The sequence below is a fragment of the Alosa sapidissima genome, chromosome 13 (genome assembly GCF_018492685.1).
Source record: "Alosa sapidissima isolate fAloSap1 chromosome 13, fAloSap1.pri, whole genome shotgun sequence".
NCBI classification, from domain to species: domain Eukaryota; kingdom Metazoa; phylum Chordata; class Actinopteri; order Clupeiformes; family Clupeidae; genus Alosa; species Alosa sapidissima.
This window is the reverse complement of record NC_055969.1, coordinates 5,306,564-5,320,915: the sequence shown is the minus strand read 5'-3', so window position 1 is coordinate 5,320,915 and position 14,352 is coordinate 5,306,564. Positions and strand designations below refer to the sequence as shown.

At 43.1% G+C, this 14,352-nt stretch overlaps 2 protein-coding genes across 4 annotated transcripts in view; one reads left to right on the top strand and one right to left on the bottom strand.

Annotated features, from left to right (window-relative positions):
• Positions 1 to 14,352, top strand: part of LOC121680692 (high mobility group nucleosome-binding domain-containing protein 5-like) — a 692,414-nt gene that overhangs the window by 51,343 nt on the left and 626,719 nt on the right. The window lies entirely within an intron of this gene.
• Positions 1 to 14,352, bottom strand: part of pnpla7a (patatin-like phospholipase domain containing 7a) — a 41,742-nt gene that overhangs the window by 5,394 nt on the left and 21,996 nt on the right. For 2 of the 3 annotated variants that reach the window (XM_042060179.1, XM_042060180.1), the window contains exons 24-31: positions 12,708 to 12,890; positions 8,013 to 8,131; positions 6,183 to 6,339; positions 5,608 to 5,724; positions 5,192 to 5,261; positions 4,246 to 4,362; positions 3,400 to 3,548; positions 571 to 723 (exon numbers count right to left, since the gene is read on the bottom strand). In XM_042060179.1, coding sequence (XP_041916113.1) covers positions 571 to 723; positions 3,400 to 3,548; positions 4,246 to 4,362; positions 5,192 to 5,261; positions 5,608 to 5,724; positions 6,183 to 6,339; positions 8,013 to 8,131; positions 12,708 to 12,890 — 1,065 coding nt within the window. The remainder of the gene's footprint in view (positions 1 to 570; positions 724 to 3,399; positions 3,549 to 4,245; positions 4,363 to 5,191; positions 5,262 to 5,607; positions 5,725 to 6,182; positions 6,340 to 8,012; positions 8,132 to 12,707; positions 12,891 to 14,352) is intronic. The other variant, XM_042060181.1, reaches the window with a different exon arrangement.

The following is a 14,352-nucleotide window of genomic DNA, read 5'->3' as shown; positions in this document are numbered from 1 at the left end:
TCATTTCTCTGGTCCATGTTCATTATAATACCACACTGCAGAGTGACTACTTTTCTCCATTTGAATAGGCTGCCTGAGCCCTGAACACAAGACATAATAGGCCTACATCCGTAACACTAATTAAAGTGAAAGAGTTCATTTGAAACATCAGTATAATCCAATCATTTATCAAACGTTTTGCTTTACTTTATTACATACCAAATCCATACAGCTAACTGTATACATGAGAAATACACTGATTTCATCACTTCTAAGGAAGAAATGAACCCATTTAGCTAACACTGTAAAGTACACACAATTATGTACTTGCAAATCTTGAATAGCCAGGCCCACGTCTGAGTTCTAGCACAGTGCCTGAGAACTTTTAAGCTTGACACACTCACACAATGTTTTATGTGAATGGGCTCCGTAACGCATTAATTCTCATGGCTTCTAATCGATTTCACTTCAAATTTACATTCCTTACACTTAAGATCTGTAATCAATGGACCAGTGGACCACTGTTTCAGAATGAAGGGGTTCATCATAAGGACACTGTCCGGGACACAGGGAGAATGGGGACAGACTCACCGCTATCTCATCGAACTTCCCAAACTCCAGCGTGCGGTAGCGGTCGATGGGGGGGCGGATGTACTCGCAGTAGTCGCTGTTCTTCACAGATTCGAGCTGCCGCACGCAGCACACGTACGCCAGCCGCGTCTGGATCTCTCCCATGTTCAGCACCTGCGACGCATACACACACGGAAGCTCAAAGACACAGCATGCCCTTTTTAGCGGGCATACGCGACACATGTGCAGTACACGTGCACAACCACACGCATGAACATCTTGGCAACACCTGCCTTACAGCACATTTGTCTCACTAATTGTCTTCGCGTCTCCACAAATTGCTGCAGCTGATAAAATGTCCAAAATGTTACAGAAAAAAGCACCAACAGACATGGAACATTAATAAAATGGGGTGCAACCAGTAGGAGTAGATTATTTCGCTATTTCATTTCATTAACTCAAATGTTAAGGCTTCACTAATTTGCAAGGTCTGTTTGGTTACATTTTAATTAATTTGGGAGATAGACAAGGGCCTTTTGCTGACACTGCCTAATGACAATACCCTGGAACTAGGGATGTAACGATTACTGGTATAATGATAAACCGTGATAAAAATGTTGACGATAACAATTACCGTTTTCTTTTGAAATATCATAATTATCACGGTTGATTACCACGGTGTGGAAACCGTGTGTTTAATCCTTTCCAGCTTCATCCGAGCCTGCTTTTGACATACAGTAGGCCTGGTACAATGAAGCAAAATTGGTACCCTACTGATTCTGTTGTCTAATTGATGGTTTTAACTGCTATTTGGTAGCTAGGGGCGCGTCTAGATTTCTAGGCTAGCTATTTGGACTAGGCTACAACTGATTTTAAAAGGCGGAACATTTTCAAGCAAAACTTGCACTGTATCATTTAGCCACTCTGCATCTTTTTATGTTCGTGTCCACATTAAATCCATTCCACTCACGTTATCAGAAGAACACAGTAGCCTAAAGTTTTATTTCGAACACTTAATTTGGTCTCACTCAGGGTAGGAATTTCACGGCGGCCACGTCGTTGCCCCTTGCGTTGGCCGTGATGTCCCTTTGAAAATCAGAGGTTTACAGGCCACAGTGGCCTTGGTGCCCTTCTTTCAATGTTCTGCTTTGCGTCCTACTAATAGCGATTTTTATTTAGCCTGTGGCCTGTCAAAATATTTATAGCACAAATTAATTTAGTCTTTTACGCAGTGGAGAAAGTGACAGTGCAAGAAAGAAAGTGCGTCTAAATTCACCCATTCTTCTCAGTTGATTGAACTACTCGCGAAGTAGCCTACTCATCACACAGACATCACAAGTATCACATGAAAGAGCTTTTTCTCAGCTTTTAAACGATGTTAGCCGCAAATTGCTGTGGTGAACGGTTCGCGAGAAAAGTAAATAATATAATTCAATTTAATAATAAATTCTACTGAAGGTTTTGCGTCCATCTCCCTACCCATTCCTCTCGGTGCAATACTTCACGAACCTTTCGTTTAACACATGACAAACCATATATCAGATTAAACAGCAGACCTTACCGAACACAAAGGTGTAAAGCAGTCCCCTGTACAGTTATCCAGTAATCCAGTTTTGAATTTGCAGTAAATTTCGACATGCATGGCTGTCTCCAAATTTGGGCTTTAAGTTTTACAATGTGTTTAAATTGTTCCACATGATTTCATAACGGGCCAAATACAAAATAAATACAAATATCGCCTAGATATCGGTAAATCAGAGGACAGCTGACTAAGAGTTTGTGAAAGTAGATCACAAAATGCTAAGCTAGATCTAGGCTATTTGAGTTTCTTAAAGCTGAACTGTGCTTAAATTGAATACATGATTTCATAACAGGCCAAATATAAAATAAATGTTAAATATAGCCTAGATATCTGTAAATATTAGATGATCAGATGATTTGCAGTTGTAACATATTACTATGTAATATGTCATGTTTCATGTTTTTGTAATGTTTCATACAGTGATGCAGGTCTACTGCAGTGAATAGGCTATACAAATTTGATCATTTTTATAGCCTACTACTGTATAGTTAACTTTGGCCTTGGTGCCCTAACATGTGGCCTTTGTGCCCTCCACCAAATATGCCCAACTGAAGGCCAAGTGGCCTTGCCCCCAGAATGGTGAAATTCCAAGCCTGGTCTCACTCATTGGATCCAAATAACAGTAATAGCAACCTCCAAGTAATGTTAGGGTAAGTTAAGATATAAGCACATAGCCAATTAAACATGAAAAACTGAACGGGACACTTTTTGAAACTATTTCATCTTGTGTAGGCCTATCAGTGCTTTCTGAACATATTGAACACACTTCTAAAAATACCGTGATAATACCGAAAACCGTGATAATTTTGGTCACTATAACCGTGAGGTTAAATTTTAATACCGTTACATCCCTACCTGGAACATGAATGCAACTTTGGTATCCAGTTGTATTCAGCCACATAGTTACTCTAACATAGTGTCCTGAAAACTGCATATGCATTGCAAACAGAGTACCATACATGACAGTTCTCTTTATGAGATTGTACAGGTCACAGGCAGCTCATTATTTTTCCTGGTGTGCAGCGATCTTTAATTGAATGCGTGTAGATCACTAATGAACTACACTTACTTTTCCAATTCTAAACGTAACAGTGGCTGATGTATTATGTAGGTGCAGTGTTGGTGTGCATTACACACACAGACACTCACACACATATGCGTACGCACACATACACACACACACACTCATAATACATACCCACACACATACACACGTACTGTATGCGCGCAAACCCACACACATGTATGCAAACCCACACGTCCATCACCTTGACTTTCTCTGCAAGGGGATTGAGGCGTTTCCATAGCAGCCACCACCCTGAGAGCGCGTCCCCGTAGTTGGTGAGGTTGGTTTCATCCTGGCTGCCCACGTCTATGGCAATCACTACCTTAGCCCCCATGGAACGTGCCACGTCAGCTGTTAGTGGGGGAAATAGAGGATCCAAGTGAAACAAAGACCAAGATATCAAACGCAAGGATTATGGGAAAATGGCAATGTATGCGGATTTACAGTTTAGAGACATGGTTCAAAAATATCTCAATATCATTTTGGCAACACACACACAGATCTTAATATGACTGGATCATCTCTGAAATTACTAAAATATACTTCTCAAATCAGACTTACTTTGCATTAGGTATACCGACAAGTTTTTTGTACATTTTGTAATACATCATCATCATTTTCATAATCAATCAAAAACAATGTACAGGAGTACAACAAATCTAGCTGAAAAGAACTTTCAGGTCTTTCCACCGTTACAGTAAAGCCTGTGAACAATGGCCACACATAATGGAAGATCACTGATTTGACTTTGAGTTAGTCTCAGTCACAAGACCAGAATGAATAAATATGGAGCACTACACGTTCATGAAACCCATTTACTTTTCATAGCCCTTACTAAACATCACTTTACGATATTGCATTTCCAAAACCAAAGCTGCTTTATCTGTGTAATGCAGGTGTCAGAATGTGTGTGTGTGTGTGTGTGTGTGTGTGTGTGTGTGTGTTTTATGGATATTATTAACACAGCTATGCATTGCTATTGTATTATGGCTAAAGCAATAACCGATGTGGTGCTAGCGGTGGAGGGGTTATTGGCTCTATAAGGCACCTGGCAGGTTGTTGATATAGCCACCGTCCATCAGCAGGTGCCCGTCTTTAGGGTCGCACAGCGGGGGCAGATAGCCAGACAGGGACATGCTGGCACGCACGTATCTCCACAGAGAGCCTGAGAGAGACAGGTAGGATGGGAGGGAAAGAGAGGGAAAGAGAGAGAGAGAGAGAGAGAGAGAGAGAGAGAGAGAGAGAGAGAGAGAGAGAGAGAGAGAGAGAGAGAGAGACAAAGATAAAATGAAGACAGGAGTAAAAGGGCAAAACAGAAGAGAGTTGCTAGAGAGAGGCAATTAATAGTTACACTGAGTACTCTTACTCTTATACTCAGTCATAATATAGTATAGTGTAGTATAGTATAGTATAGTATAGTATAGTATAGTATAGTTAAGCAATAAGCCCCGAGAGGCCGTAGGTTACGCTGATTCTACAACAGCTAAGGGGTGTTGCTATTGCTTTTCTAAAACTGTTGCTATAAATACCTGGCAAAGTTTCATAAAGTAAAAGCAAAGCACCGAGAAATGTAACGATTTATTCATAGATAATCATTCTTCCGCCAAGAAATATATTTCCTCTATCTGGATGGTTGCCAAGCAACGTCGAGACGCAGCTACTTTAACTTTTGTATAAAGTCATGGTAGCGCAGTAATATAGAACAGAATGCGGTCAAGGTGTATGTTTGTGCTGGATTTTACAACGGCATCGAATTCAGCCAATCACAAACAAGGACTGTCAGTTTTAGAATATAGTATAGTATAGTATAGTATACAGTAGCATGGTATCATATAGTACAGTACAGTACTGTACCGTACCGTATCGTATCGTACCGTATAGTAGTTATACTCAGTCATCAAATACAGGGCTGAAAGATCAAAGCTAGCGCAAGGAAAAGGTGAGTGTTAAATGACATGTCTGACACACAGGAACGTTATGAGTGTGAAGCTCACCGTCTGTGTGTACCCTCATGGTGGAGTTAGTGATGTCAGTGGTGATGTTGAAGTAGGGGATCCATAGGTCCTGTTCAACAAACAAAGACACATTCACCACACTGACACATTTACCACCTGACCTCACACCACCGCTATCGTTATCAACACCTCATACAACCACAACCCCCAGTCCTCACAGAGGAAATCATACAGGAGGAAACAGCGCTCTGTCTTTCCATTGGGAGAATAAGGTGCATATATGTGTGTGTGTGTGTGTGTGTGTGTGTGTGTGTGTGTGTGTGTCTGTGTGCATGCGTTTTGGAGGGGGGGGGGTCATATCACTCTGTACCTTCTTTTTCCTCTCTGGAAAGATAAGGGAGGAAGATTGGGAGAATAATGTGTGTGAGTGTGTGTGTGGAGTGGAGGGGACTGACCTCGATCTGCTTGCCTTTGAAGATGTTGCTGATGCTGGAGTTGAAGGCTGCTCCAGAGAACATGGAGGTGATGGGGTAGGTCAGGTCCAGCACTTTCTTGAACACGGAAGTCATTTCCTGGACAGAGACAGGGGTCAGACACACAGGTCACCGTCGGCATGGAGGCTGACGAGCCGCAGGGGAGGCAATTTCAAAATGACCTCTAAACGCCTCAAAGGCCGCAGGTTTTACCGAGAAACCTAGTGGGTGATTAATTCTGAGAAGATGATAAAATTACTCCAGTCCTGTCAGAAAAAGTCCTTGGGTGGGCATTCTCATTTTTAAACAGCCAACATGTGCATGGCTTTTTTTGCTTTGAAATGATGTACTGAGTAGTTTTTGGTATGGCACACGTGTACATCTGTTTGTATCATGGAACAAACATCAAATATAGTCTTAGTAATATTTCAATTTTTTGTTTGTTTGTTTGTTTGTTTGTTTGTGCCAAGTGTGTATGGGTTTGTGTGGATGTATGTATTTTCATGTGTATAGTGTGTGTGTGTGTGTGTGTGTATAGTGTGTGTGAGGTGTCTCACCACGGCCCACTCCCGTGCCCGTATGCGCATGCGGCTGTGGCTGCGGTCCTCGGCGTACAGCGCCCCCATCATGGAGCCGATAGAGGTGCCGCCCACCAGGTCCACTGGGATGCCTGCCTCAATCAGGGCACGGAGGATACCCACCTGAGAGCATCCCCTAAGACAGGCAGACAACAGGGAGATCAAGAAAAAAGATTAGGGACAGAGAAATGACAGAGGAATATGCATGGGTGGGTGCTCACTCACCAATAAACATTTGAACACTCTGAAGCCTTTCACGGACTTCTGAGGTAGTTGGACATGCCTCACTCCGGATTTAAAGCAGGTCCAGCCGCATTCCATTCCGACTGCGACATTGCTTTCAGAAGCGTCCCAGAAACATTCTCCATGCTAAAATAGGCAAGGCACGAGCTACGTCTTTGATGCTTCTGAAACATGATGCCGCTGGACACTTGGTAGAGTCACAAATTGACTGGTGTTTTTGGCAAGCGGTCATCTCTGGCAACCATGTCAAAGCTGCAGCGGCACGCAGCCGGACCTGACGTAAATCCGGGTCAGTGGTCTAAGACGTCTACTGGATAAGGGCCTGTGTGTCCACCAATTGCGTTTTTTGCACCGACGACAGCTATTTTCTATACAAATCCTATGAAGAAGTTCAGTGTTCACAGCGGTCAGCGCCCTCGGTGGAAAAAAAAGCCTTTGACACTGACTGTTTTTTTTCCCGCATCGCTCAGAGCGCTGAAAGTTGAAATCCGTTCAACTTTTAGAACAGCTACACGCTCGTAAATGTCACTTCTCTCTTGCTTTTTGGTAACCTAGCAACACTTGACCAATAAACACTTGACCAAAGTGCTCTGAAAATGAGGGTGAGGGCGCTGTCGGCACAAAAAAAAAAATGCGATTGGTGGGCGCAGGGCCTAAAGGTCTCACAGCGTCTAAGACCTCTGTATGCATTTGGTCTACAGACCTACTGGTTGAACTCCACTTCTCTTAAGACTCTAGCCACTTACACGGGAGCTACTGTAACCAAAGTAAGACTGGGGCACGTTTCCTAAGCAGAGTAACACATCTAGACATGAAAAAGGCATAGAAAGATAGTGAAAGAGGAGAGAATTACAGACAGATTTGAGAGGAAAAAATAAAGAGAAATGAAATGTAAAAGTTGAGAGTTGAGTGGACTGAAACAAAATAGCACCATAGGTGAACAGCACAGAGGAGGAGAGGAAAATCTGAAACCAACCTTTCAGCACCTCCTGAACATGATAAGGGTGTGACAGACAGATAGAATGCTGTCAGAGAAAGATGAGTGCGGGAGGAAGAAGGGATGAGCAGGACCGAGAGAGAGAAAGAGGGGTGAGGAGAGGAGGCAGAGAGGATGACTGAAGAGAAGGTGAGAAGGAGCCATGACAGTCTGTGTGGGAGGGGGGCCTGCAGCAGAACAGTAGTGACTCAGAAAAGACATTCGTCATCTCAACAACCATCTCAACATCATATTAGCCTTAGATTATTATTTTTTTCCACCGGGTTCAGCCGGGTGTGCTGTTGGTGAGTCAGGCTGTGTATAATTATGGGTGTGAGTGTGTACATATGGCAAAATATAAGGTTGCACAAATAAAGCATTATTAAATGCAGAAGTGTAGGTGGGCATATTGCAGTGTGTGTGTGTGTGTGTGTGTGTGTGACGGACTAATGGTTAACATCAGGGAATGTGTATGAGTGTGAATGTGTGTGTGTGTGTGTGTGTGTATGTATGTGTGACGGAATAATGGTCAACATCAGGGAATATGTATGACTGTGTGTGTGTGTGTGTGTGTGTGTGTGTGTGTGTACCTGGCTCCACCTCCGCCCAGTATCAGTGCAATGGCATTGCCTGTGAGCACACGAGCCAGACGGGAGAAATCAGAGTGACGGTCCGCCGGCTTCTGGAACACGCGCTGGTACATCTCCCTCTGGTGAGTGAGTATCACACACACACACACACACACACACACACACACACACACACACACACACACACACACACACACACACACACACAATGCATCTTGTGAAAATCAGCACAAGCATCTAATTCAGCATCAATCCAATAAAAGAGTGCATTTGGGCAGTAAAGCGGTCAGGTGAGAGCCGAGGATGTGCTGAGGCTTGCCCCCATGCTTCCCCCGTATCTGTGAAATAAACTCTCACGGTCAGAGGTGGATGGACTGAGAACATTTCAGGCACGCAAATCATTTAATACAGACAGACAGAGGAGTCTGTCGTTTGGCCACATGGCCTTTTTATAGGTGCGGCGGTGGGTAGTAATTAGTGTGGTGGACTTGTGGTTTAAGGTTGTGGACTTGTGGTTTAAGGCGTGACGAGATACCAGCGTGGAGTCCATGTGACACAGGAGGTGCGCTATTATCAGCGCTCCTCGTTAAAAGGCTAATTAGGCTGACTAAGAGCTTTAGCGGACACATTTGTAAGCATGATTAATATCTTTCCACTCGTAAGGATACCTGTAGATGTGTAGACCTCTGTCTGCTCTGCTTAGTTAGCTTATTCTGTTTTTGTTTAGTTTGTATCTTCCTTTCTCCTCTCCCCTTCCCCCCTCAAGTGTCTTTTGCACTTGCCAGGCTGGCATAGTAAATATGAAATTGTTGAAGTCATTAATGTCCATTGATAATAAATTACTAAACAAATAAACAAATCAATAGATGACTGCCTTTGCTAAAGCTAAACCTTCCATGCACATCAAAGTGGATGCAAGGTTTAGCTACAGTATGCATACCAAGTGGTTGAAGATTATAAGGCTGTAATCTTCAGTGACAATAATTACATGTACTGATTTTGAGGGTTCCATCACAGAACAGTCATCTAGTTATGAAACAGAAAACATAATACAATCAGTATTGTAGTAATTTTAAGTACCATTAAAGCAACACCAAAGAGTTTTTTGTACCTTAAAAAAATGTTTCCAAAATCGTTTCATCAACTTGTAACAGGGTGAACGGCACTTCTGCATTCGCTTCGCGGCCCTCTATCGGCTATAACCACACTATGTAAGTTTGCCAGATCGGGTAGCGGATCTGTAGTTCAATGGAATGAGAAATAAAAAACTACAAATGTGACTTGCATCTGATGTCGCAATACATCATACTTTCAAAAATCATGCAACATATTCTACCTTATCTGTGGACATTGTTATTTGCAAAGCCGGTGCTGGATAAACAAATAGCGTGCGTGCAACAGAGGGAAAGTTCTTTGGTGTTGCTTTAAGAATCAATCCGTCATAGACAGAGCCCAAATATCATACTGCACTATTTAGCTTTGTGGCTGGTATGACGGTTAGCTCACAACAATGGAACATTAACGTGTTTATCTGATATGGTTCACTGATTGATGCATTGGTTTGAGTAACATCTAAAATCGGAATTTGATCCGTGAGGAAATAACGATCAAGTCAGTATACCTCCAGATCTTGTGAGAAGAAGCTGTCTGATTGTAGTTGCAAAAACACCCTATTCCTGTATTATAAAGCTTAATTGGGCTGCTTTAAACATTGTCCCAGGTTTCCAATGTGAAACCTACAATATAATAAATAAATACAATCCATCTGACACCTTTTATACAAATATCTTTGGAGGTTCAACTACCTGATGATTCTCCTACCAAAAGAGCATGTTGCAAATACAAGTCCATCCTTCAGAGTCACAAATCAATGGTAATACAATTTCTGAGGCTAATTGAGGGCAGTTGATCCATAGATTAACCATCAGATTAACACCATCAATTTAACTGAATGACTCTCAGATTTACAGCTGACAGCAAATGGTGTGAATGGAGACAAAGACAGAGGGAGAGGAACGGTAGCCAGTGACCTATATAGGTCCGTGATGGCGACAGATGAACACAGAGACAGAGGGACGTTAAAAAGAAGAAGTGGGAAAGTGGGAACCAGATCCAAAATAGAGTGACAGACGGACACAAAGTCCCACGGGGAAGAGGTCACACAGTCAGCAGGAAAGAGTCGTCTGGAGAGTTGAGGAAGAAAGTGGTTTCTTAGCATAAAAGAGGACGAGGTGCAAAAGTATTAGAAAAAAAAATAGATATAAATCCCTGCTTGTCAGTCAGAGTGCCACAGCAAAAGTGCTACAGAGGTTAAAAGAGGAAGTGATGCAATGAGTTATGACCTTGCTCCCTGAAATGTTCAGGTCATTGTCACAAGCTTTCACCTGATGATCAATATTTGCTAGGAAACGTAGAAGAGAATCACAAAGGAAAGTGTGTCAGAAGTGCCCAAGGCTGCGGGAAGTCAATCTGGAGCAAGAGCTTTCCTAACAGTAAGGTGTGCACTATGTGGAAGTAGTGTGCATGGTGGTGATCCACGCAGGCAGCCACTGCTGAAGCACAGCACAAGCCTGATTTAGACTTTAACAAGGCCGATAGTGACAGAGGTGAAGATTCCCTACTCTGGCCTGATGAGACCAAAAACGATCTTTGTGGATATCTTTTTGGATATACATCATCCAAAACTGACTGACTCCAGCAATCAAAGGCCAAACAATGAGGCAAACATCAGTGGCTATGGCAGTAGTGAAGGTGTGCGAGGACTGTACTTCATTGATAACACTATAACTTCATAGCAGTCTCTATCAAAACTAGGGATGCACGATATATCGGCGGCCGATATATTATTGGCCGATAAGTGAAAAAATGAAAATATTATTATCGGTCCGATAACAGAATTCTGGCCGATAATTTGCGCCGATATTGCGCCTAAGTCCTAACTTAGGCCTACGTAAGGTCCGTCTGGCTACACTGAGCTACTTGAGCTTGGTTGGCTATACTTTTTCCTCAATATAATGTCAGCGGTGTGAATGTATTTCACCACTCTGTGGATATGCGTGTGAATGTATTTCACAACAAAATCTGTGGATATGCTTTCATTTGGGAATCTGTGCATCTCAAAATCCTCTCGTGAATGATCCGCCATTTAACCTTACCAGAGCGGAGCTCAGCCCTATCTAGAGTCGTCTTGTGCTAATGTGTTTGCACTTTACCGCGCTGGTCGGGGAAACAAATAAACAAACTCGTTAGTGGGACGAGTACATAAGTAGGCCTAGTTCTAAGTTGTGTTTTAGTATTATATTTGCATTACTTTAGCTTGGGTTTTGTATTATTACGTAGAAATATGCTAACCATTCCTGCTTCAGATCCAGACAGGTCATCATAATAAGTTATTAAAACCTTAAAACCTAACCGGGGCTAACCCCTTTCATTTCTGCTGCAGCAGGTTGTGCGCAACAGAGTAGACGGACATAAGATACAGTCTGAGGAGTTGCAGTTACCCGCAGTTGAAACTAAACCTAAATTTCCCTCACAAACTCTGATTTGGTCGCTATACTGTAGCTTATTCCCAGCTGAGCCGTTTATGAGTGTTTAGTCCTAAATGAAAACGATTCATACTCTCTAGCCACTCACTCGCAATTCACTGACGTCAGGTTCACTTAAAGGAGCCACACATACTGTAGGGTTAGGCTACTGTTATGTTGACTGCTGTACTATTGAGGACTATTAGGAGTTCTGTCCATCATTTGGTGGTAGGTAAAATTACTGCAATACAATTGTGCTTATTAAATGCTTAACCCAAATAACTTTTCACAATTTTTTTTCCAAGAGTAATATTATCGGTTATCGTATCGGTATCGGCCACAACAAACCAATACATATCGGTTATCGTTATCGGCCCTAAAATTCCATATCGGTGCATCTCTAATCAAAACATCAAAGGCACTCAAGAAGGGCATCCTCCAGGAGTGGAATTTGAACTTGAACACTCAATGCTAAGAAGGGTCAACGCATTACTTGAAAGTAATGGAAGACATACTTAGCACTACATATTTGCAGAATTTAAATCAAGGCTGTAATCATTTTTTGCGAACCCTTGCCAACCTTCATTATTTTAGGTATTGATGATTGAAAAAGTCTCAGTGTTCAAGGCGGGTGCACCCATTTATGCCGTATGCTGCATTTTCTTTCCACTGGCTCTTCTGACTGGCAGAAAAGTAAGATTTGCTTGACTGCAAATTCTACAGAACTTGTAACCAACCACAACCACAGTATGTTCTACTTGTTTTGCTTAAATGCGCATATTCAGCATATTCATTAATATACAGGCATATTAATTCAGCAATTTTCGAATGCACCCATTATTCACACACTGCACTTGCAGTCACACGAAGCCCTATAATGCATAACCAGCACATGTTTCTGGAGCAGAATGCATCACAGCTGTACCAGAAATAAGGCACAAAAAGTCTGGTGTGTGTCTGTGTGTATACTGTATACACAAAAAGGACAGAAAAAGCAAGAGACAGAAACAGAGAGAGTGAAAGTGTGTGGGTGAGAGAGGAGTGAGAGAGAGAAAGAAAGAAAGAAAGAAAGAAAGAAAGAGTGTGAGTGAGTGAGTAAGTAAGTGTGTGTGTGTGTGTGTGTGTGTGTGTGTGTGTGTATATATATATATATATATGTCTTTGCCCATACCAGTTTGGGCAGGCTTCTCTTGGAGAAGACGCGGCGCGGGCACGAGAGGTGCAGGTGTCTGGAGATCCAGCTCCTCATGTTGAGCCACTCCACGGTGCCCTTGGGGGGGGGGGCATCCTCCCTGTGCAGCAACACCAGCTGCTTCTGGGCCCGTACCGCACTCCCCTCCAGCATCCGCTCCAGCTAAGGACCAGGGACAGAGACAGAAAGAGAAGGAGAGAGAGAGAGAGAGAGAGAGAGAGAGAGAGAGAGAGAGAGAGAGAGAGAGAGAGAGGGAAGGAGACATTTTTTTTACAATCGTACGTTACAACACTATGCAATCAATGAAGCCGTGGGGAAGCCGTGGCCCACTGGTTAGCACTCTGGACTTGTAACCGGAGGCTTGCCGGTTCGAGCCCCGACCAGTGGGCCGTGGCTGAAGTGCCCTTGAGCAAGGCACCTAACCCCTCACTGCTCCCCGAGCGCCGCCGTTGAAGCAGGCAGCTCACTGCGCCGGGATTAGTGTGTGCTTCACCTCACTGTGTGTTCACTGTGTGCTGTTTGTGTTTCACTAATTCACCGATTGGGTTAAATGCAGAGACCAAATTTCCCTCACGGGATCAAAAAAGTATATATACTTATACTATACTATACTTATACTATGAATATAAAATGCAAAAGAAACAAGAAAGGGTGAGACAAAAATTGTGCAGAGAGAGAGAGAGATGGAAGGAGAAAGGAGAAAGAAAAACAAAGGGCGGAGATGGGACGGTCAGAGAGAAAGGGGAACACCATACTGTAAGAGCTAGTCAGACAGGTGGGGAGACAGACAGGTTCATTTGTTTCTGCTGACTTCACAGACGACAAGGGCAGACGTGACAAGTGACGAGCAGCCAAAAAACTAAATTAAAATGCTTCATTCAAACTCCCCACTTAAAAAGATGACCTCCTACTGGGACACTTTACCAGGATACAGAAGACGCTGCCCTTCAGAAAAAAGTTCAATCCCAACCACGACTGCATGTATAGGTCCTTCACTCATTCGGAAGGCATAACTCGTTAATCATTACCTGTGCCTGAATATACCACACATACAGCATCTGAACAGGAGGCATACAGCTTAAGTTGACTAGACAAACACCATAGAGGCTTCAGCTATAACAAACAGGGCAACAGCTGTGCCCAAACAAAATGCATCAGTTGGGTGTTTTTATGAAAGTGATGCAAAGGGGAGAGAAAATCCAGTACGAGCTCATTTGGGGATTGGAACATGCATCAATCTGGCCTGAAGTTGCATCTTCAGTGTGGTTTTAGACTGCACACTCATCGATCTGGCCTGAAGTTGCATCTTCAGTGTGGTTTTAGATTTCTCACACTCTCTCTCTCACACACACGCACACACACAAAATCACTTCAGTTCTCAATCCTTTAGCTCATGGCCGGTGTAATTCATGGTTTCTGCTGTTAAGGCGCCGAGATAAGAGCTCTGGGCACTAGGCCCCCTCTAGCCCATTGCAAACACGCCAAGTGAAGACAAACGAACCCCCACCCCCACCCCCTCACATCCTAATTTCCCCTCAAACACACTGGGCTCCCTCCCGTGGTGTTCTCCACATGCACATGGCTTGTCTTCACCAAACCTACAGGGAGGCCCTGAGAGATCCTG